General features: G+C 40.6%; 1 protein-coding gene across 1 annotated transcript in view; it reads right to left on the bottom strand.

Moving 5' to 3' along the window:
- Positions 1-794: 794 nt before the first annotated feature.
- tweek (transmembrane protein KIAA1109 homolog tweek) overlaps positions 795-24,250 on the bottom strand; it is an 839,779-nt gene continuing 816,323 nt past the window's right edge. Inside the window, 3 exon segments of the mRNA XM_080283669.1 lie at positions 795-1,059; positions 4,168-4,307; positions 6,891-6,908. Coding sequence (XP_080139795.1) covers positions 858-1,059; positions 4,168-4,307; positions 6,891-6,908 — 360 coding nt within the window. The 3' untranslated portion in view covers positions 795-857.

The following is a 24,250-nucleotide window of genomic DNA, read 5'->3' on the forward strand; positions in this document are numbered from 1 at the left end:
CAGCACTACATTGAGTGAGTATAATGTGCAAAATGGATCTGTGAGGAAAAGATGCAACAAAATCTCCTCTAACCTAACAAAAATCCCTAACCCCTTTCAGCTCCATGTAATCAGACTGGAGGCTGGATCTGACCAATAACCTAGGCAACCGATTCCTACCTCTTCACTGAGGCTCACTGAATTTCATGCAACCATGACTTAATATTCATATTCAAGCTGTGGAAGTAGCCCAGTTTTGTACTGACATAATGTCTTAATAACCTATGGGGGGGGGGGAGTGTGCAGTAATACAACATTAAATTTCTGATGAAAATGTCGCACAAAGAATGTTCTCTGCCACCCAGAATATGCCTTATTAGTGGTGACAATTACACAAACTACTGGTACTCCCGGGTAAGTAAGGTCAGGCTAACTTAGGAAGAGGTGGTAGATACCCTCCTCTGCTACTTATAGATCACTCCAAGTGAGGATTGGACTTAACCATGACTCAAATCCTTCCTTACCTGCCCATACTCTTTCACTCTCAATTGTATTTAAGTTCATTTCAAATCAGAATAAATGATTACAGGTGACAGAATTTGAGTCAGGGAGTATAGGTAGGTGTGGAAGGGCGTGAGTCATAGCTGAGTGTAACAGTAATTTGGAATGAACTCTAAAATAAGGACCATGAGCCACGATTGAGGTCAGACTACTCCCAGTTAGCAGTGTCATGTTATAAAGAACATGATGACCAAAAGCTCATTATCCAGCAAGTCCATACAGCTACAAAGTGTCCTCTGCTACCAAGTCTCCAATGGAAAGTTTCCTTTGCCATCTACAATATGAACTATGTTCAGTGATACGAGCTACTGACTATCCTACTCCCGGTTAGCGCTATCATGGTCATAGATGGCAGCAATCATACGAAACATAAGGACCGAGAGTACTTTGTCCAGCGGGTCCATACAGCCCCTCTGAAGCCATTTGGGGATGGTAGTGCGGGCATGGCTGAAGCCCAACTTCTGCAGGATGTAGTCAACACCATATGGTTCCAGGTTCTTGGTGGCCCATGACAGCAGTCTAAAGAACATGAGGCAAAGAGAAGGTACAGTCAGTCAGTCAGTTAATCATCATCACCATCATCATCATCATCATCATCCATCATGACCTCTTTTTCCCAACTAAGGATGGAGTGTAATAGAGTTCAAAAAGCAAGGATAGAAAAAAACATGACAGAAGGAGAACTAATTAACAGTTTGCCCAGTGAAATGGGCCACATACTTATTCACTTACCAATCAAACCCTCAGAATCCAAAGTCAGTCCTCAGTATCTTAAGATCATACTGTAAATAGCTTTGATGATTTCTTAAGATTGTTTGTACTGAATTACTCAGAACATTACACCTCAATACAGCAGCCTCCTGTGTGTTATTAATGCACACCATTTCAACTGGGTGCAGAACGTGAGAAGTGTGAACGTTAAGGAGAGGGTTGCGAGAGGCAGACCAAAAGGGTGGGACCTTGGGTCATGGAGTGGGAACTTGGGGATATGGGACTGAACAGAGAGGCTGCCAGATACTGAGCAGCATGAAGAGCTGCCATTCAGTGATGAAGGCCAACACATGCAAACATGCTAGAGCCTTTATAAATGATACAAACAATATGATACACAATAAAGAGGAGAATGTTAATGTATAAAAGTAATATGCAAAATAAACTGTTAAAGAAGAGGTGATAAAAAGCCTCCTGTGCCACCTTAAATACAGATGTAGGGTGTATGGGGGAAAAAAATCATACTCTAAATCCTTCAATCTGATGATATATTTATGTACTGCATTTTTTTCCTGACCCATCACATAATTTTATTCAAGTAGAAACAGAACTTAAGCAATGTTGGGAAAAGTGAAGGCTACATGTAACTCCTGCAGTTCAAAATGTTTCTCCATGACAGCAAACTGGTGGTCAACAATGATGTGAGGTGAAGACAACGTACAATCATGGACAAAAGTGCACTTACGGGAGTACTGCATGTTTCTTCTAAATTGAAAAAGATTCCTAATCCTTTTTAGCTCAGTTAATGACCCCTTTGGTCAGGCTGGTGACTTGATCTGACTAGTAACCAAGAAGACCCATTCCTACTTTATAACTATGACCCATTAATCTCATACAATCACAACTAAGTGCTGCATTCACATTGGAAAAGTGGATTAGTTTCATCAGGTTAAAATACATCAAGTATATTCCACTGTGTCTACTTCACACACAATACCCTTATGACCATATGTCCATCACTTTTCTGCCTGACACATTACAGTATATCATCTGTGGGCAGAGAAACATACTGCACCTCTCTCTTGGCTTAACAACATTACCTAGCAGAAGGAAAGGGTTAGAATGTAGAATAAAAAGTAGTTACCACTGTCATCATAAATAATTCCCATTAATTAAAAGGATGGGCAGTTTCCAGAAACAGTAAAGGAAAGCATAAAATGAGAGCTGTTGACAATGAAGAAATGTAATAAAAACTGAAATTTATACACAGCATAGCACAGCAAACGTTTTCTTACTGTGTGAACCGGTATTATGCACAAACTCCCTCTACTGCAATCTCACAGTACCAGTGGAGATGAATGCCTTCATGGGATGGTACTGGGTGGCTTCAATATCTAGTTATATAAACATCTCACAACTTCCTCCCTATACCCTGAAAAGAGGATGGTGCACTGCAAAGGGAAACTATAGTCTGTAGTCCACTGAGTTTACACTCAGAAGAGCCTTGGGATACAACAACATGTGCTATAGGTGAATTATTGTTCTAGCTACAGGACTGCATATTGTTCTCTCTCTCATCACATAAACACCAAAATATGCATATGACCATGTTCACACATAAATACACAAATTCACCATGTCCTACTCAGAATTACATTAGCATTAAACAAAATACTGTACATTCTAATCATCATTATCATCATCGTCATCTAACCCTGTGTTGTCTCATGAGTACCACAAGCAGGGGCGAACCCAGGAATTTTCTAAGGGGGGGGGGGCCATTTGCCAGTTTTTCATGTTTTGCTGTTATTGAAATAAATATATATAAATTTTTAAAGGACTCGGAGGGCTAAGGGGGGGACCCGGGCCTGGTGGGCCTCCCCCCTCGGTGCACCCATGAGCACAAAAGCCCGGGGGTAGGTAAGTTCATCCTGACATTTAAGATGAGAGTGACCAGCCTCGCTAATCCCTGAGTGGCATTATGTGAGCAATAAACCTCAACCACCCCTTGTATATTAGCCTCCACAGGTTCAATCCAACTGGAACGTCTTAAATACTTACTAAACTACGGGATGTCATAATTTGGTTATATGGTTATCATCCAGCTTTGTAAATGTTTCCTGGTGTACAGGAAACCATTTGGCTTGTCACTCAGTGTACATCCCAATACTGTACTTAAGTTATTAATCCACTAAGGCCAAGGACGCCTCAGTTTATTGATGTTACTGCATCATGGATTTATTCAGCTAAGGATATACTATTCAATCTGGAAATGTTAGATACAGCCTAAATAAACCTCTTTTATATGAGAGGGCTCTCTCTTAAGTTGAGTAAAATACTTTGGTAACAGCAACAATAAACTACTGACATCATCTACATTCAAGAAAACATAATCAAGAGTTCAGGAAGCTCTCCAGCACCTTTTCATTACTGACTGATTCCACATAGCAGACATTAAAGTTCTCTCTTACATTACTTGCACCATTTTGACATGGATATTGTATGAATACTAACAGGTAACAGGCAGAAATACGACAGAAAGAAAGAATGAGATGCCAGGGAGTGTCCTTTGCTGATATGAATTCAGGCTGAGGTACTGAGGGATATGCTGTGTTGTGTGTTACCCTGATGGTGAGCCCAGGGTGCCTGGAAGTACAGGTCAACTCCTGCCAGTGTTAAATGGAAGCATGTTAAATGAAAGTGTGCTAAGTGTTAAGCCAAAGCATGTAAAGTGTAAGCAAAAGCACATTAAGTGTTACGTGGAAATATGTTCAGAGTTAAGTAAAAGCATGTTAAGTGTTAGGTGAAAGAATACTTAGTGTTATGTGAAAGTGAAATTATATTAAGTGCTAAGTGAAGCATGTCATGCGAAAGCACATAAAAAGGGGAGTAACTGTATGTGGTGGTGTGTGTTACCTGACAGTGGGTTCAAGATGCCATGTAGTACAGGTAAACTCCCGCCAGTCTTGTTGCAGCAGTTGTGTTGGCTCATTGACCTGCACCACACGAGGCTTCTTTTCTCCACTCTCCTTCCCTGTCTCATTCTCTGCTCCTGGCTGTAAAATAATGGCATGTTGCATTTGATTTCAGTTTCTGCTGCTGCTGCTGCTACTCTCTCTCTCTCCCTCTCTCTCTCTCTCTCTCTCTCTCTCTCTTTCTTTTATTCTTGCTTACTTCATTCTTCCACTCCTGGCTGTAATATTACACCCTAATAATAAATGGTGACACAGCCCTGAGGGGATATTCTCCCGTATTTGTCTGATCTCTGATCAGCTGATCAGCTCAGTTCGGATACGGGGATGGGTCTATTATGATGAGGCAGGGGTAAACCAGCTCTGCTGTCAGGCCCTGCTGTGGATGTCACTGACTGCACTGCGCAGTTGACCCTCATGCAGTATGGTGCGGTGAGGATCTGTTCTTTTTCCCCTCTGGGGCTAAGATGCGAATGAATGTGTTTGAGTGGATGAGTGAATTGGGAGTGTGTCATCCTGTCTCAGCTACCTCCCTTTCCTTGGGGGAAGCAACCTAGGTATATAGATAGATAAATAATAAATGCTACATATGTCTAACTTACAGTGGTAGACTTATGATCCTAGGGTTAAATAAGACTAATGTTTAACCTGTCAACTGCACCATTAGGATTCAAAGGGACCTTTGTGGTGGTGGTGATGGTGGTGGTGGTGGTGGTATGTGGTTGTGGTGGTGGTGGATGGGGGATGGAGGGAAAAGAAGTTTCCAATATTTCAATTCTGTTCTTACGGACTCATGGGTAATGTGACTGATTATATGTTCTTAAATTTTTACATAATTATGTGCTACAGTTTAGGTGCTATAGATATCTAATGTTACGGTGCTATGGCACCAACCATGGCACTAAATATTGCTCAAATAATGCCACTCAGGGATGAGTGAGGCTGGTCACTTTCATCTTAAATGTCAGGACCAACTTGCCTCGCCCCGGGCTTCTACGCTCCTCATGGGGTAACGTAGGATTGGATGATGGATGGATGGATGGATACTATCATTTTATTGGAAACCGATTTTGGGGTTATGAGATTAAAGAGGGTATGCTGTTGTATGATAAAAGGAAGTTATATGGTCCATTTGACTTGCAATTGAAAAGCTGACCACAATTTGTGACAAAACAAAGTGTGAAAAATATGATTTATACTTCCATGATGTAGTAGCGATAAAAGTATTGGGTATTTTGGAATGTAACTCACAGTTCTTGGGTTGATATGCAGCTGTGGGCATTCCAATACTGATTCACTTCATTATGATACATAATGTGACAGCATGCAATGAATTTCTGAACATTGTAATCTTTGAAGCCCAACAAACTCCTAAAAATATTGTAAATGTATTTCATAATGGGCCGACTAAAAAGTGCATCTGTATTACTGTTTGCAATTGTATGGAAACTGAAATATGAAATAATGAATAGGAAACATTACATGAAGTTCCTAACATACTGATGGAAATTTACACAGTTAATATGAATGTTGTCATCATCATCATCATCATCATCATCATCATCATCCAAACCTCTTTTCCATCCTAATGATGAAGTGAGGTAGGGTTCAGGATGCAAGAAAAAAACAGACAGAAGGATAGCTGGCAAATGTCCTCGCAGTAAAATGGGTCACACTCTCATTCACTCACCACTTAAGCCCTTGGAATCCTGACTCCACTTCACAGGCTTAAACATCTACAGTTATGCACATCATAATACCATCAGATGGAGTTAAGCTGATGATTATCACATCACTGGTATCAAATAATTAAGGGTGCTAGAATGTTTACAACTAAAATACATATTTTTCTTACAAATACTCTCAGCTCAGGCACTGTCTGTTCAAAATACATTCATCACTTGAACACACCAGTGATATGGTAAGCACTGAACCATCAATCCTGAAATATTTTGACCAATTTTTCCTCTTCGTGCAGTGATGTGGAAGATGACGGCATACTGGTTGAACATACGGTATATAAAGTGTCCTGAGAAAGATGTGACAAACTTCAAGAAAGTGTTTTTGGGCCAATTTTTAATTAATAAATGCAATATCAACACAATTCCTATTTTCATAATATTTTCCAGGCAAACCTATACAGTTGACAGTGTATGTTGTACAGTACAATGTGTGGCAAACTGGTAGATGGCATCAGCCCAAAATCATATCCTAGGCCCATTAGGAATACAGTATAAACATCACTAACGTACACAATTTACAAAGTAAATGAGATGAATGATATCTGGCAAGCAATATGTATTTTTCATATTCATATACCAGATAATAAGCAGCACCAGCCAATGTCATTGCACTTTTCCATGGTAAAGGCACCTGAGAAAGGATTACTGTAGTGCAGTACTAGATAATAAACAGCATCAGCCATGCCATGTTACTCTTCCATGGTAAAGGCACCTGAGTAAAGATTACTGTACTCTGGTACATTTAAGGCCAGATAACTAGCCTATCTCCCCTGATGGTATAGCATAACTGACAGGCATCCAGTCACCTCTTGAGGATCAAACCAATGGAAGGCCATACCTCCAACTGAGGCGTGCAAACCACTAAACTACCAGGCTTTATTACACTGGATACAATGTAAGATGATTTTCTACAGTAACAACTCACCACTTTGGTTTTCCTGGCCTGAACAATGCAGCAAAGATATTACAGGAGATTAGTAAGCATTCACAGTACTGATGAGGGTAAGGGGAGGATGAGGATGAACATCATGGTGAGGATGTGGGGGAAGATGAAAATGAGGATAATTATTTGGGGAAAGATAAGAATGAGGGGGAATGAGGAGAGAAAAAAAAAAGTGAGGATGTGAGGGAGGAGAATGATGAGGATAATGAGGATAAGGATAAAAGTGAGGGGATGGATTATGAATATTATGTGGATAAGGATGAGAGCAGAGATATGGAAAATGATGATGGGAAGGATATGGATGGAGACAAGGGTGAGGGTGTGAAGGAGGATGAGGGTGAAGATGTGATGTGAGGGAGGAGGATGATATTAGGAAGGATGGGGATGAGTGAGGGGATAATGATTGAGAAAATAAAAGGGAGAATGAGGAAGGTAAGGTCTATGAATAAATGATCACCACTCACACTGAAAATAAACTGCATATATAAATAACACTGGTCATAAACCTTAATGATATTATTAGAAACTGATATCTATGTACTGTATTGCTTTTGATTATTATGATAACTTATTATTTCAGAGGTCTGTCAACTGTCATTAATATTACTGCAGTAACCTATAATTGTAGTCTGTTCTGCTTAACATGGTAAAGATGCAGGTATCTGTCCTTTTGGAGTTTATTTTCCATAGCTCAATGGCAGAATAAGACATACTATGCTATGGTTTTACATACTTTTGAAAGCACTTCATCATGATTAAACACTATATTCCAATGTTTATCTATTGCTACGGCTAAGCATTCAAGATGAGAGATGGTCATTTGAGACCAAATTAAGGTAGACAGAGTATATGAATTTGCATTAAAATTATACTTAGAAGATTACTCAAACATATGGCCAAATACTGAACAGTAAAATTGTTCTGAATAACAACATATTCTGCACTGTATTACCTGCATCATCAACAGTTAGTGTGTAATGTTTCCTGAATGTTGTTGATTTCACACGGTTTTAACCACTTTGCTGTGATAATTTACTTTTTTAGGTTAGGCTTGCCATCTCCACATGATTTTATTCAACTCCAGGGTGAGCTCTTGTATTAACCAATTCACGCCCAGGAAGTACGCCTTTACATTAACCTGGCAACCAATGAACCTGTCCACGCCATACACCCTTACATTTTATCGTATCAGTGTTTGATGCCAATGGTACAGAGGTGTGGGAGTCTTCTCAGAGTCTGGTAAAGGCCACTGAAGCTGGCAGAAGCTCTGCCCATCAACCAATCAGGGGTAAGATGTGGGGAGCCCCGTGCCACATCACACCCTCCTCGCCATTACCTATGCAGTTTCTCAGTTTGTGCCCAGCTCTCTTGGAAGCTACACTAGGTACCTCTAAGCTCTCAGACTCTTGTCATTTTGTGCCTCTGCTTGTGTAGCTTTACATCAATATTATGTCGTCATGGCTGAATCTCGCTGGGAAACCTCTGATGACATGTATGTGCTAAGTCATTCAGACAAAAGTGACACATCTAATGGTGATTTCTCAGAGAATGACAGTAAGTTATGGGATGGTAAGGAGCCTGTTTTGGAGGAGGGCTGGCAGTTCTTGGCAGACATATTCTTAGATGAGAGGCCTGATGACATAATCACCATTTACTGATGCTATGGTAGGTATGAATTTTGCTTTGACCTCACAGTGTTTCACTACCCCTGAGGCTGCTTTTAGCTATTTTTTGATGATAAAGTTAGCACAAAATGATCCACAGGTACACATGGCAAGTGATGAGAAGGGTGGGTGGTGAACTGAATGAAAGGAAGTTAATGACAGATTATGTATTTACCTATTTGTATTTACCTATTTGTACTATACAGGAATTGAGCAATGCTCGTGTTGTCCTGTCTCCATATCCACATTTATCAAGTCTACCTTTACACACATGAATGTTTTTCTCATGCACCACCTCTTTGTCTAAGTCGTTCCAAATATTTAAGTATTTACCTAATATAAACAATTGTGATATACACGGAATGTACTATGCTCATGGGTTTCCGTCGCTGTTTCTCAATAAGTCGAATTTAACTTTAAACTCGTTTAAGTTTTTAGACTGGACGATCTCTTTGTCCAGGCTATTCCATAAGTCTATACTTCTGTAAGGAAAGCTATATTTCTTGATATCCTTCAAGCAGCTTGACTTTTTCAATTTCATTCCATGTCCTCTTGTTGCTCTCTTATCCCATACAAACAGATCCTCTTTGTCAATTTTATCTACTCCCACCATGGTCCTGAACACCGCAATCATGTCTCCCCGCTTTCTCCTTTCCTCTAACGAAGGCAAATCCAGTTTTTCCAGCCTCTCTCTGTATGACAGGTCCGTCAGACTGGGGACCATCTTGGTTGCTGTTCTTTGTATTCTCTCAATCTTGTTTATATCTTTTTTTATGTGTGGGGACCACACTACCGCTGCATATTCTAACCTGGGGCGGATCATGGCCACTATCAATTTTTTCATCATTTCCTCATCCATATAATGAAATGCTACTCTTATGTTAGTCAAGAGCTTATAAGTCTCTCCAACTATCTTGTTAATGTGCTTTTCTGGTGACAAACTATCTTGGACCAGCACTCCCAAATCTTTCTCTTCTCTCCTTTTTGTGATTAATTCATTACCCAAAAAATAATTCAGTGATGGTCTCCTGGTACTTTTACACATTTCCAATATTTTACATTTCTTTACATTAAATTTCATTTCCCATGTCCAGCTCCAATTGTGTATCCTATCCAAATCCTCCTGCAGTATTTTACAATCCTCCTCAGCCTCTATCTTCCTCAAGATCTTTACATCATCAGCAAAGGAGGCGGTGGCTGAATCGGTAGAGAGGCGGCCTGCAGTCCTGATGGACCCAGGTTCGAATCCTGACTGGGGCAGGGGACAGTTTAAGGATTTGAATTTCATAAAAAGCAGACTTTCCTGATCTACCAGATGACCCGCCGACATGTCGTAAAAATACCCCCGCTAATACCACTAAACCAGTCCTGTATGAGACAGCCCTTGCATGTATTCTATATGGACGGTGGGTGTTAGCGCCGAAGTGGTGACATGTGGAGGTGTAGGAGGACTACTGGCCCTTGGGATATGCTACTGCCCCCGAGATACAGGCCCTAAAGCCTTTGGCCAGAGTCGAGCACAAAAAAAAAAAAAAAAAAAAAAAAAAAGACAGACAGACTTGCATAACTCTTCACTCCATCTACCATATCATTTACGTAAATCAGGAACATTACTGGCGCCAACACTGAGCCTTGAGGGACTCCACTTGTTACTTCCCTCCATCCAGACATCTTTTCCTTTATTACTGTCCTCATTTGTCTGTCTCTCAAAAAGTCTCTCATCCATTCCAGAAGTTTCCCCTTTAGTCCTCCAATATATTCTAGTTTCCACATTAGTCTCTTATGAGGTACCTTGTCAAAGGCCTTCTCTAAGTCTAAGTACACACAATCCACCCAACCATCTCTCTCCTGTACCACATCAATCGCTCTTGAGTAAAAGCTCAACAAGTTTGAAACACATGACCTTCCACTTCTGAATCCAAACTGACATTCAGCCAAAATATTCATCTCTTCCAGATATCTGATCCATCTGTCTTTCAGGATTCTCTCGCACAATTTTGCGACCATGCTGGTTAGAGACACTGGTCTATAATTCAGGGGTTCTTCCCTGTTTCCTCCCTTGTAAATTGGTACCACATTTGCCCTCTTCCATTCTTTTGGCACTTTCCCCTCTTCCAGTGAGCATACAATTAAGCTGTGAATTTTATCCGCCAGTTGTTCTCTGCATTCCTTCAGTACCCAATTAGAAATTCCATCAGGTCCTGGGGCTTTCCTTACATCTTGGGTTTCCAGTAATTTATACACTTCCTGTACCTCCACTTTTATATCTTTCATCACCGGAACATTTCTAATCACTCCCTCCCCTTCCACAAGCTCCTTTTCTTTAGTGAAAACTGACTGGAAACGTTTGTTCATTATTTCTGCTTGCATTGCCGCATCCTTAAAGACCTCTCCTTCTACTTTCAGCTTGGTGATTCCTTCCTTTTGTTTCAGTTTGTCATTAACAAATCTATAAAACAGTTTAGGTTCATCCTTGCATTTGTCAATTATACCTTTTTCAAAGTTCCTTTCTTCTTCTCTACGTATTCTTGTGTATTCATTTCTTGTTCTTTTATATTCTTTCTTTGTTCTGTCGTTACCTCTCTTTCTCCAATTGTTCCACACCTTATCTCTCTCTTTTTTTGCTATCATACACCTTCTATTAAACCACTTCTTTTTCCTGTTTTCTTTCCCTCTTACTCTTGGTACAAATTTTTCCACTCCCAAATTATAGAGGTCTAGAAAGATATCCCACTTCCTCTGTATCTCTCTTGTTTCTCTGAATTTTCTCCAATCCGCATTTTCAAAAAAGTTTCTCAATCCTGTAAAATTTGCTTTGCCAAAGTTGTATCTTCCCTGTCTATGAAGCTCATCTCTTGGCTCGACGTTTCCTATTAACATCTGGAACTCAATGACCACGTGATCACTTTTTCCCAAAGGACAGAGATATTCTAATGATTCTATTACATCGGGTTCTTTGGTGAACAGTAAATCCAACCTTGCTGGTGTGTCCTCACCTCGAAACCGTGTCTCTTCTTTGACCCATTGCGTCATCACATTATTCATTATTATATTTAATAACATAGTGCCCCACGAATCCTCGCCGCCTCCCGAGTACCATTCCTCCCGGTTCACCTCTTTACAATTAAAGTCACCCACCAAAATTATATTATTGCTTTTCTCAATTATTTTTTGCAAGTAGCTAGCCATATCTGACAACATCTCATGGTATTCATCATCCTTCCATACTCTCGTCTTTGGGAGAACATACACTACCGCCATATCTCTCTTAACATTCTCTCCAGTTTCTAATTTCATATATATCACTTCAGCCCTGCCTTCTCCCATTTCCACAGTATCTACATTTATGTTGTTCTTCACTGCTATCATCACTCCTCCTCCCTTTTTTTCTTTTCTGTCTTTTCTCCATAGTTTGTATTTACCATCTCCCAAATGAACATCAATATCTTCTCTTAATTTGGTCTCTACAAAGCACATGACATCAGGTTCATGTTCTCTCAAGAAATTATTAATTTCGATCCTTGTCGATATGAAACCATCAACATTAGTATATATCACCTTCAAATTATTTTTGACGTTTTTGATACCCTCTTCTCTCCTACTCTCTGTCCGTACCACTTCCTCAACTTCTGATCTTTCACAACCATCCCCCCTAGTTTCCTTCACTTCTATTTCCTTAAATACCATTTCCTTACTTTCATATCCAATACTCTCCAAAAAAAAGTATTACGTTCTTCCTCTGTCCTCTTATCATTTTTTTCCTTTACTTCTTCCTTTAATGATTTTAAAACTTCTCTTTCTTCTTCATTCAGATCTTTTCTTATTATAATATTTTCCATCCCCGCCTCTTTGCTTAATTTCCAGGTCACTTTAAGTATCTCATTTATTACACTTTCTGATGTAAACTTGACTCTCATTGGTCTTGTTTCCCCTTTCTTATAAGGCCCTATCCTCCTTACTTCCTCAATTTCTTTTACCCACTTGTCTCCTTCGGGTCAATCTTGCCTAATATTCCTCTCACCATGTTCGTGTCTCTCTCGAGTCTTACGAACCTAACCTTTTCTTCCTCTTCCCTGTTTCCAAATACTACCACACATCTGTTCCTTTCTACAGTTTCTCTCACTATTTTCTCTTTTTTCTTCAGTATTTTCACTACATTTTCTTCCATTTCTTTCTTGTTCATTTCCCTTTCTTCCTGGATGATCTCTCTTAAGCTGACCACTTCTTTCTGTTCTTCTTCTACGTGTGCCCACTTTGCCTTATGTTCTTCTAATACATTACTCACCTTCTCCGTTTTATTAGTACTCTCTTCTAGTTTCCTCCTCAGTTCAACATTTTTCCGCTTCAAATTCCTAATCTCTTCATTGGCTGTTTCATTGGACTGGATCAGACTCTGTATGGTGGTTTCCGTATTTACTGACACATCCTTTATCACTAGATTCTCTACTTTCTTTTCGAGTTCACTAATCCTCATAATTAATGTTTTCACCAGGTCCATGACATTGGTATTAGCATCAAATCCTTGAAATTCCATTCCCTCAATGTTTACATTTTCGGCCATGTTTAATGTACCGGTAAAGTACCAAAACAGCTGTTACCGAATAAACCACAAACATTCATGTATACTATAGCCAACAAATCTTTACATTTTTGGTAGTCTACTAACTTTCATTATTTTAAATTTAAAGAAAGACCCTAGGAAACAAGACAGACAAAATTCCTGAAACTACTCAAGGTTAGGAGCGATGGCTAGGATGTCTGCTCTCTCCGGCTGCTCGTTCGTATGTGTGTGTGGATGAGAGAATGACATGGTATGTAATGGATGCAAGAGCATACAGATGTTGGTGGAGTAGACTTTTGGGGTGAAAGTCAAGGTACAATTGTGATGGAAGAATAGAATGAGTGAAGGACAAGAGAAAGTAGTCCATACAAAGAGGATAGAAAGGTTGCAAGAGGATGAAAAAAAGGCTGAGAGAGAAATAGAGACGCGATTGAGTAAATACGATTTGGTGCAGATGGGGGAGGTAGAAGATGTAGGCAAAATATTCACAGAAGAAATCTGCAGCATATGAGATGCTGTGTGGGGTGAAGAGAAGGCACAAGGGGGTGCACGGAACAGCATGGTAGAATGATAGGGTGAGATGAGCTGTGGCACAAAAGAAAAAAGCATATAGAGAGTGGACAGGATGCAGGGACATGGGGGAAGTTGAGACATGGATGACAGAGTTATACGTAGAAAGGAAGAGAGAGGTGAAAAGATTAGACAGAGAGACTAAGAAGACAGAGGATGAGGAATTTGGAAGAAATTAGGGAATGTATGAAAATGTTCTGTAAGGAGATAATGACAGTTAGATAGGGTGTTAAAGAAGTTAGTAGGGGAGTGCAAAATAAAAATGGTAGATTGAGAGTGGACGGAGAAAATGTGAGCATATGGATAGAACACTTCAAGGAATTGCTAAACGTTTCGCTTGGTCACCTAATGGCGGCTCTCCACGCTGCACGATCCATTGCAGCCTCCCTGTTCAGTCCCTTAACCTTGAGGTCACACTTAATGAACTCGTCCCATGTCTTTCTCGGTGTACCCCTCATAACCCCATCCCCAATATTAACACTTCTCACCTCCTCACCCAATTATCATCCCCCATCCTCTCCACATGTCCAAACCATCTCAATCTACCTCTCCTCATCACAACACCAATACACTCCAGTCCCATCCTACCTCTCAACTCTTCCATCGTAAACCCAGCCCCTCCAGGCCTTGGACGCAGGGACACACTGCACATCCACCTAATCATTGTCATTTCTGTACGTCTGAGCCGGCGAATATCTTCCTCCTTCACTGCCCAAGTCTCACTACCATACAGCATTACACTCCTAACACATGCTGCATACAAAGACCCCTTTTCACGTAGGGAGAGTCCTCTCAATATCAGGAGAGGCAAGAGCTCCCTGAACTTCTTCCAACCACTTCTCACCCTAGCCACAGTCCCACCTCCAACACACAACATGTCTCCCAAATAACAAAACTCTTCCACACACTCAAGAGATTCACCAGCAAGTTCAATCCTTTCACGTCTGACAACCTCCACCTGCTCACCCCGACACGCCGTACACATAAAATCAGCATTATCTCGCAGTCTACCTCTGATACCACTACATCTCTTATGCACTCATTTATCACAAACACCACACAAGATGGAGTTACTTCCCACGCCCTTGTGGGAAACTGCACATGGTCACTCTCCCTCGTCTTCGACAGTACCGCCACCAACCCTACAGTAGATATCATCACTTTTGTTTTATCTGCATTTACCCTTAAACCCTTGTGCCCTATACCATCTCTCCACTTCCTAAACCTTTCCTCCGCCTCCCTTTCGTTCTCTGCAATCAACACCAAATCATCAGCAAACAACAACTCCCACGGAAGTCCGTTTCTAAAGTCACGTGAAAGGGCTTCAAGTACCATGATAAACAACGTGGGACTCAAGACTGACCCCTGATGCACACCAACATTCACGGAAAACTCATTACTCAAATCTCCATTCACTCTTACCTGGGTGTGAGCACCCACATACAAAGCCATAACCACCCTAACCAGCCACTCCTCCAAGCCAAGCTTTCTCATTGCCCACTTCACCACCCCTCTAGGGACTCTGTCAAAGGCCTTTTCCAAATCAACAAAAACAAAATAAAGATCCCTTCTCATACCAATATATTTTTACTGAAGCTGTCGAACAATGAATATAGCATCAGTGGTCCCCCTACCTGGCATAAACCCAAACTGCATCTCATCAATATTCACTCTTTCTCTAATCATACCTTCAAAAACTCTCTCCATTACCTTCATTATCTGATCTAAAAGCTTTATACCTCTATAATTTCCTCTTTCCAGGGCATCACCCTTCCCTTTATACACATTTACAATTACACTCTTCAGCCAATCATCTGGGATAACACACTCATAAATAATCCTATTTATCAGGTCAGTGACTAACCTCACCCTTATATCGCCTGAGGCTTTCAACATTTCAGTAGTCAACCCAGACACACCTGCTGCCTTCCCCACCTTCATTCTGCCTATTGCCTCACTCACAGTAGCAGCATCAATCAAAGGCCAAGGGCCAGACACTGGATCTGCTGGCTCCAAACCTTCCCTGTCCCAGTCAAACTCCTCATTCAACAACCGGTTATAATGCTCTCTCCATGCATCTTTAATATCCTCACTGTTCACCACTACCCTTCCTTCATCATTCTTCACACACTGCTCACCTATAATATCCCGATTATCCCTCTTCACCTGACCTGCCACCCTAAATATCATATTTTTCATTTCCCCATGATTTAGGTTATCAAATAATAGTCTCTGTGACTCAGACTTTGCCCTGTATACCTCTCTTCTAGCCCTCCGCTTGGCAGCCAAATATTCCTCTTTGCTACCACCCTTCTTCCATTCCCGGAAAAGCCTTCTTTTCTCCTTAACTGCAGCTTCTACACCCTCATCCCACCACCAAGTTACTTTATGTCTTGGTGGTCCTCTTGTCCAACCACATGTTACATCAGTAACTCTCAAGAAACTGTTCTTGAGGGCTCTGTACTGTTCATTAACGCCTCTGTCTACAGCTCCCTGTTCAGCCACCACTCTCCTCAACTCGCTATAGAAGGCATCCCTTACTACTTGGTTTTTCAGCTTCCATAATTTCCTCCTAGGTACATAAGTCCTCTTTTTCATCACTTGTTCTTTAAGCACCATATCACAAATCAATAGTTTGTGCTGCTGCACACACTCCTCACTTCCAATAACTTTAACATCCCTCACTAACCTCCTATTGGCCCTCCTAACCAGAAAATAATCTATCTGACTGCTAGGGAAAAGAAGAGATGTGAGAAGGCAGGAAAAGATCAGTAGAATGGAAGTAGAGGATGCAATGAATAAAGCCACAATGGGAAAAGCCCTAGGAATTGATGACGTGTGTGGTGAAATACTGAAGCATGAGGGAGAGATAGTAGTAGAATTAATATGGAAAATGTGCAGATTCATCTGGGAGGAAGGCAGAGTCCTGGAGGATTGGATATCAGATATAATTATTTCTCTGCACAAAGGAAAAGGGGAAAAAGAAGTACTATATGTGGAAATCATAGGGTTTTGTCTCCTTAGTGTAACGAAAAGTATATGGTACGATACTTACTAATACTGTACAGTCATGGAAATAACACAGGATTTAGTTGAAGATGAACAGGAGGTTTTAGGAAGGGAAGAGATTTTGTAGATCAGATGTTCAATCTTAGGTAAGTAGTGGAAAAGTTTCAAGAGTAGGGAAAGAATTTGTGTGCAGCCTTCATGGATCTGAAGACAGCATATGACAGAGTGAATAGTTAAGGACTGGAAAGGCTTAAGAAAATATGGAGTAAATGGGAAGACACTGAAAGCCACGAACAGTATGTACGAGGACGCGAAGGCTGCAGTGCATGTGGATATTGAACTTAGTTAATTTTTCTGTGAATGTTGAATTGAAACAAAGATGTGTCATGTCTCCATTCTTGTTCAATCTGTATATGGATGGGGTTATAAGAGATATAAGGTAGGGCAGTGAATGTTGCAGCAGCCCTAACGAGAGATAGCTGCATTTAGAGACTTCCTATTCTGATGTTTGCAGATGATACTGTATTGTTAAGAGAAGATGAAGGGGAACTGCAAGGTTTGGTGAATGAGTCTGGGAGTGTGTGTAAGAAATGGAATCTAAAGGTAAATGTAGGAATGAGTAAAGTTATGGTCTCTGAAAGAAATGAAGTCACTGAATGTACAGTGAGGTTGGATGATGAGGAAATAGAAAATGTGAGTGCATTTAAGTACCTGGGTAGAGTGATGAGTAAGGATGAAGTTTGGAGCGTGAAGAGCTTGCAAGGGTACAACAAGGAAGAAAGGTTGCTGGTTCTTTGAAAGCAGTGATAAGAAATGGGCAAGTGAGCTTGGAAGTAAAAAAGTTGTTGCATGATAATATTGTGATACCAACTATAACATATGGAGGAGAATTTTGGACCTTGTTGGAAGGACACAAGTCAAGAGTGACAGCAGTGGAAATGAGTTACTTAAGAGGAGCATCTGGAGTTACATGGAGAGACAGAATGACAAATAAGGAGGCAAAGGAGCATTGTGGTGTGGGCATGGATGCAACAGAAAGCATTTGGGGAAGTACACTGAGGTGGTTTGGCCATGTGGAGATGATGGAGAGCGAGAGATTAACAAGGAGAGAGTATGTGAGTGTGGTGGAGGGGAGGAGGCAGAGAGGGAGACTGAGGATGTGGTGGAGGGATGGAGTGAGAGGTGTATGAGAGAGTCAGGGATGTGAGCTGGGGGGAGGGCAATGATATGACAGGAAAGGGCGACATAGAGGCGACTTGTTTTTGGCACCCCTTATGGGGTTAAGGTATCTGGCAATAGATAGACAGATAGAAAAATGAAGAAACCATGTGCTGTAAATCTTTTTTTTTTTTTTTAATGTAAAAAGGAAAGAACCACTGGCTATTAGCCGATTTTTTTCTTTACTTCTACCGTACCATTTATTACTGTACAGTACATACTATATACTGTATATCAAATGCATTATATATCATATTTAGCATGAAAGTACACATAATGAACATTTTGCTGAACATAAACATGTAAGAAAATTATAAATAATACGGAGAACATGTAGTGTGTGGGCACCATGGGGTGACTGGTATTTATGCTCAACCTACGTAATATGCATCTGGGCGCGAGGGGGTTAAAGGATCACTGAAAGCTATATGTAACTCCTCTTATTCCAAAATTCTTCCCTGGATAAAACATATCACCAAGAGACAGGAAGAATAAAATAAAAAATAGATCATCAGACTGAAGGAGCTAAGTTCAATGAACAGACTCTGCTAACAATAGTGAATCTCAGCACTGAAACTGATGGATATGAAGCCATTTGATTAAAACTGACAACATGGATATGGGCACACTCTCAAATCATTACAGCATATTCTGAAGCCTGTGCCATTGAAAGAACATGTCTGACCTACTGTACTTGTACAGGTATAACCCGATATACGATACCCTCAGATGCGGTACCCTGGCCTAGCGATGGGGATAGAAATACCATCATACCCCACCTAACGATGGCCAAACCCTAGTTTAACGATGGGTTTAGATTTTTTAAAAACCAATTTTGATGATATTTTAAACTTAAATTTTGTGTTTAGGGTGTTTTATAAACTATTTTTAGACATATTAATGTGTTTTAGTAATAGGTGGCATGAACACTGTTTTTCCACTTATATTTGACAATTTTCTGATTATATTTTTGGGCTTAGGTGAGTTATAAACTGCTCTTAGGCTTAGTTTACCTTGTTTTAAAGCAAATTGGGGGTTTACACTTATTTTTGGACTCATTTGCGTGGGTTTAGGACCTGATTAGGGGGAAAACCCAAGGCTCAAATATGCATCCATATACTGTACTATATCACTACTGACTGTAATGTGGGAGGCAGGCTGAATACATCTAACAATTAAGCTACAGGCGTCACACATATGATTATACAATATAAAGGGATTCCTTACTCGTTTGCACATTCAGTTTTAATGCAATATGGTTGTGAGTTTATCAAATATGTACAGTACTGTACTTTAACCCATTCTGTGCTGGAGCCTTTGTCAGCTTTTGCGCCTAGATTGCCAAGGGTCTGGGCGGCAAAGTTACCAAGGATGCCAGCCACTTTCAACTTTTCTTTTTTTCCTAGAACAGACCTGAAATGTGGTCTTTCACAAGCCTAGTGATAGTAAAAGTGCTCACTTTGGCTGTTTTCTGCCCAAAAACAGGTGTTTTGGTCCAGCACCCACAGGTTTCCATCAGATGGTTACTTTCAGATACTGCCAGCAGTTGATGTGGATAGACAGTCCAATATGGTGTGGAGTGGCTGGATACATGTAGTGCTTTAGTATGAAAGAGCAACCAGGTTTACGTAACGCAGCCACAGTCGAAACTATGATGATGGAAAGTTAGGGTTCCGTGCCAATTTTATGTATTTTCACATTAATTTTTTTTTTAATAATATATTGGTATAAGGCACTATAAACACTCGTATAAGGCACAATAAACACTCACGCTGCACACAGTCACATTAGTTATGGTAAATCACGTTTCTTACGTTATTTTCCTTACATTACTTGATTTTATGATTTAGTTCCATTTACTTACAGTTACTTATATTCTCAGGAATGCATTCCTGAGAACAAGCCTTAGAGAGAACTGAAGAAAATAGGCTAGGTAAGTTTTAAGTTACATGCAGAGACAGACAAATGAGCACATAAAGGATAATTATTGTGTTGGGGAGGCGGTGGCTGAATCGGTAGAGAGGCGGCCTGCAGTCCTAATGGACCTAGGATCGAATCCCGGCTGGGGCAGCGAACAGTTTAAGGATTTGAATTTCCTAAAAAGCAGACTTTCCTGATTTACCAGATGACCTGCTGACATGTCGTAAAAGTACCCCCACTAATACCAGTACACCAGTCCTGTATGAGACAGCCCTAGCATGTATTCAATATGGACGGTGGGTGTTAGCACCGAAGTGGTGACATGTGGAGGTGTAGGAGGACTACTGGGCCTTGGGATAGGCGACTGCCCCCAAGAAATAGGCCCTGAGCCTTTGCCCAGAGTCGGGGATGTAAAAAAAAAAAAAAAAAAAAAGTACAATGAGATGGTTTGGTCATGTGGAGAGAAGGAAAAATGACACTGACTAAGAGTATATGTGAGTGAGATGGAAGGGGAGAGGGGGAGGGGGGAGAAGGAACGGAGAGAATTATATGAGACAGTAGTTTGATGTGTAGCAAGGGCAGCCAAATGGCAGAGGACAGGGCAACACAGAGTCGATGTGTTTGTAGCCACTCCTTATGGGATTGAGGCATTTGACTATTGAGAGATAGAGTTGTTTGTGAATGAAGCACAGCAATATTACAGTGGGCCTCTTCATTTACGTAAGAAAAGTAATTAACAAGGCAAATAATAATAACAGACATATAGTGGCTAGTGTTTAACCCCTACACCGCGGGCATGTTTACCAATGTTTTGCGTGTGCCGCGGGGTTATTTGGGCTCCGACAGACTCCCAAAAAATATTTACCAAAAATCAGTTATTAGTCCTAGAATATTAAAATTACATATGCTTATGGCACATACCTTCAGCTTTCTCCCGGAATGTTTGTTGAGCCTTCGTCCATTACCGTAGGACTTGTGGAGACCTCTGAAGTTGGGTAACGAAGTCTCCACTTTACACTTCCCGACAACCCATAATATGATTACCACAGCCAGATATTAACACTATAAACACTACTCTATGATTTTCAAGTAGTTTGGGATCCATATTCTAAAAAAAAAACACTGTGAAAGCAATGAAAATTACGAGCGCATCTGACCGTCGCACTTGCGCTAGTTCGCTCTTGGTACTCTGTCATTTATTATTCATAAAACTCCTCACACTTTATATTTCTATTACTATATAACACTTATATATATCTACAGTCTTTATCCATAAGTTTCCTTCAGTAGTATTAGTTTATTGTCACTGTAGGGATTCAATTTCTTTCAGTAAAATACGTAGCATTCACTTTCTCGTCCTGTATACTAGCATTGAGAGTGAATGTCACTTTCAATTTCACTCTCATAACTCATAGTATTCAGACATGCTAGAGTGAAACTTTCACTTTCATTACTCCTAGGGTATATACTCGTATTCTTATAATACTACTCATTTACATTTCTATTTACGTTCTCTATTTTATTTATGTTATTTACATTTCTATTTTATTTACACTGTGTTATGCACTGTCACTTGAAGTAACTTATAAAACTATTTTCCACTGTTTACGTATATTTACATTCATTACTTTCACTTGCTGTTTACAGATTATTTACACATTATTTACAATTCCACTTGCACTGTTTTACTCAATAGAAAGATTGTAGTCACTCTTTTATCAATTGACAGCCCTTTACCTCTTTCCACACGAGGTTTAGTAGGGGGTAAAGGTCACAGGGCCCTTTGCATGGGGGTGAAAAGTCCCTGAAGCTAGCAAGAGCGAACAGACGTACCCCCACACTGGAAGATGAGAGTGAACTGATAAGGGTGGGCTGGGGTGGAGGCCTACCTAGGGGAAATCAGTACTGCCAACGTTTAGCCTCTTGACACAGCTAATTATAGCAGTGAAATGATTGGCAGGAAATATAGACAATACATTATAAATTAGGTAGTTCCAGGTGAATGTAAATATCACTTAGGCTTCTCCCTTCCCTCCTTATATGTGTATTTATTACGAAAATAGCTTATACGGCATATTTCAAGGGGAAATAAACAGCGAAAATTAACGAATGAGTGCACATGAGGTGTTGTCAGGTGATAATTAGCCAATTCCAGGTGTATGGCACTCTCACTTACCTTATTTCTTTCTTGTATATATTATTTGGTATAAGAATAGGGCATAGGGCTTATTTCAATGGATGAAATCAGTGAAAAATTCCAGGGAAGATTTACTTAGCGTAGCACGGCCAGGCAGGCGAGAGGATAGGGTAATGGAGGGGGGGTAGGGAGGGGAGTCAAGAACGGTTAGAAATGGCTAAATTGTCAACAATGGATGGGAGTACAGATGAGATTAGGAGTGCTGACTAGTGTTGGACATTGGCAGTACTGATAGATGATACAAGCCCCCACTTGGAAGCCCGGGTGAATTCAAAATAACACAGAATCACAAAAGCGATGCCCCGCGGTATGATCCCTTGCTCCCAAGCGTCACGAAAGTGACGCCCCGCGGTTAAGGGGTTAATGCTTACAAGGTTCAGGTAATGATATGGAAGTTAGCTAGATACTGCAACTACCGTACTATTTTGTAAGTACAGTGGGGCACCAATTTTCGCGCCTAATTGGGTCCAAAAATAATGCGCGAAAGTGGAATTAGCGAAAGTTGGGGCATTGTCTTTATGGCAAAAAGGCTAATTGGTTCCCGGTTATCCTAAAGTAACATCAGATTTTCATTTTCACTTGCAATACAGTACATCAAATCACTATTGTACATTGCATTTTGAGATACAAACAATAAAAACTGTACAGTACACATTATATGAGGGGAAACATACCACAGAGACCAGGTTGAGGTGTTTAATGGATGTTGGGGGTAAGTATCCGAGGCGCGTGGCGGACTTATTTAGCCACGCCAGACGTATTGGCGCCACCTCTTGCTGCCTCGCTACCACTCTCTCTCTCTGCCTCCTCAGATGCCCTCCCCCCACACCACCAGGCTCTCCCCCCACACAACCAGGCCCTTTCCCCACACTACCAGGTATAGTAGAGGCCATTGAACCGTGAGAATCCAACACAATGGAGCTAGCACGCTCGTACACAATGGCGGGAATGGGTGGACAGTGTTGACATGACGTCATTCAAGATGGCGGTGGGTTGCGGGCGGGCGGTGCAGGAAATTCAAAGTTCAAAATATTGTCCCAAACCCAAAATTTGGGCGTGAAAATCAATTTTTTTCAAGCGAAAGTGGAAGTTAGGGAATATTTGGTGCATGCTGCGAAAGTGGATTCCACGAATCTTGCTGTAGCGAAAGTTGGTGCACTACTGTACCATTATTTATTAACGTTATTTGCTAATGATTTATGTTAACCTCACTGTATATCCGCTCATAATAGTTTTGCAGGCCACTTGGCTGGTGAAAGAATGGATGTGTGGACCATTTATGCTGGGAATTCTGATGTTGGGTCTGACTTGTGTTTGTCCTTTCCCTCTTCCCATTTTCTTTATCCCACCCACACCATTTATAGCTGTGGGTATAAGCATAGGATGTTGCTGATGCTATACTGCGTTTATTCTAACTTGGCCCAAAATTGCCGTCTATCCATTTCGAATGCTGAGTTGTAACAACAGATTTATGCTAGAAAATGGTACTAATCATGAAGAATTGCTGTAGAGAAGATGTAGAGCCATAACATTGGCCTATTTTGCCACTGAGCTACATGAAATAAGCTACAAAAGAATAAAACTCTAGGCAAACATAGAGTCAAAAGTACAGGTATCACTGACTGACACTGGAAGAACACCATACATCACCACAACGCTAGGATCTCTGGTGTTTTTTATACAAATAAGACACATTATTTCATTAGACAGTCTTGAAGTGACAGTAAAATGAAAGATTATACCACATTGTGCACCTGATAGAATTGTGTACCTGGTAGAATTTCTGTAAATTTGGGAGCTTGCACAGTTAAGGATTAAATAAGTATTTCCATGGATTCCCTTTCAATTAATGTGCAGTCAACATCATCAGTTCTGTTGCCTCTTGTGCTTCTCTCTCCAAGGTGTTTGAAAATTAGTCTGGTAAATTCACAGCCACTGACAAACGTGACTTCAGCCACAGATCAGTGTCACTGGTGATGGTTGCTTAGTTGCTGCAGATTCTCCAAATTGGATGTGGGGGGTGAAATATGTTAATGTTGAGGGGGGACTTGTGTGAGACAGATCAAAAAAGACTTTGGATGAGATCATATAACGTGACCTATGGGATAAAGGACTGAATAGAGGGGATTCTAGAGATCAAGCAGCATAGAAAGCCATCATTAGATGACCAAGCTGGCATATGCAGGCATACTGTAGCCTTTAT

This window comes from Coenobita brevimanus, chromosome 98 (genome assembly GCF_032717465.1).
Source record: "Coenobita brevimanus isolate Jiangsu-jjx chromosome 98, ASM3271746v2, whole genome shotgun sequence".
NCBI classification, from domain to species: domain Eukaryota; kingdom Metazoa; phylum Arthropoda; class Malacostraca; order Decapoda; family Coenobitidae; genus Coenobita; species Coenobita brevimanus.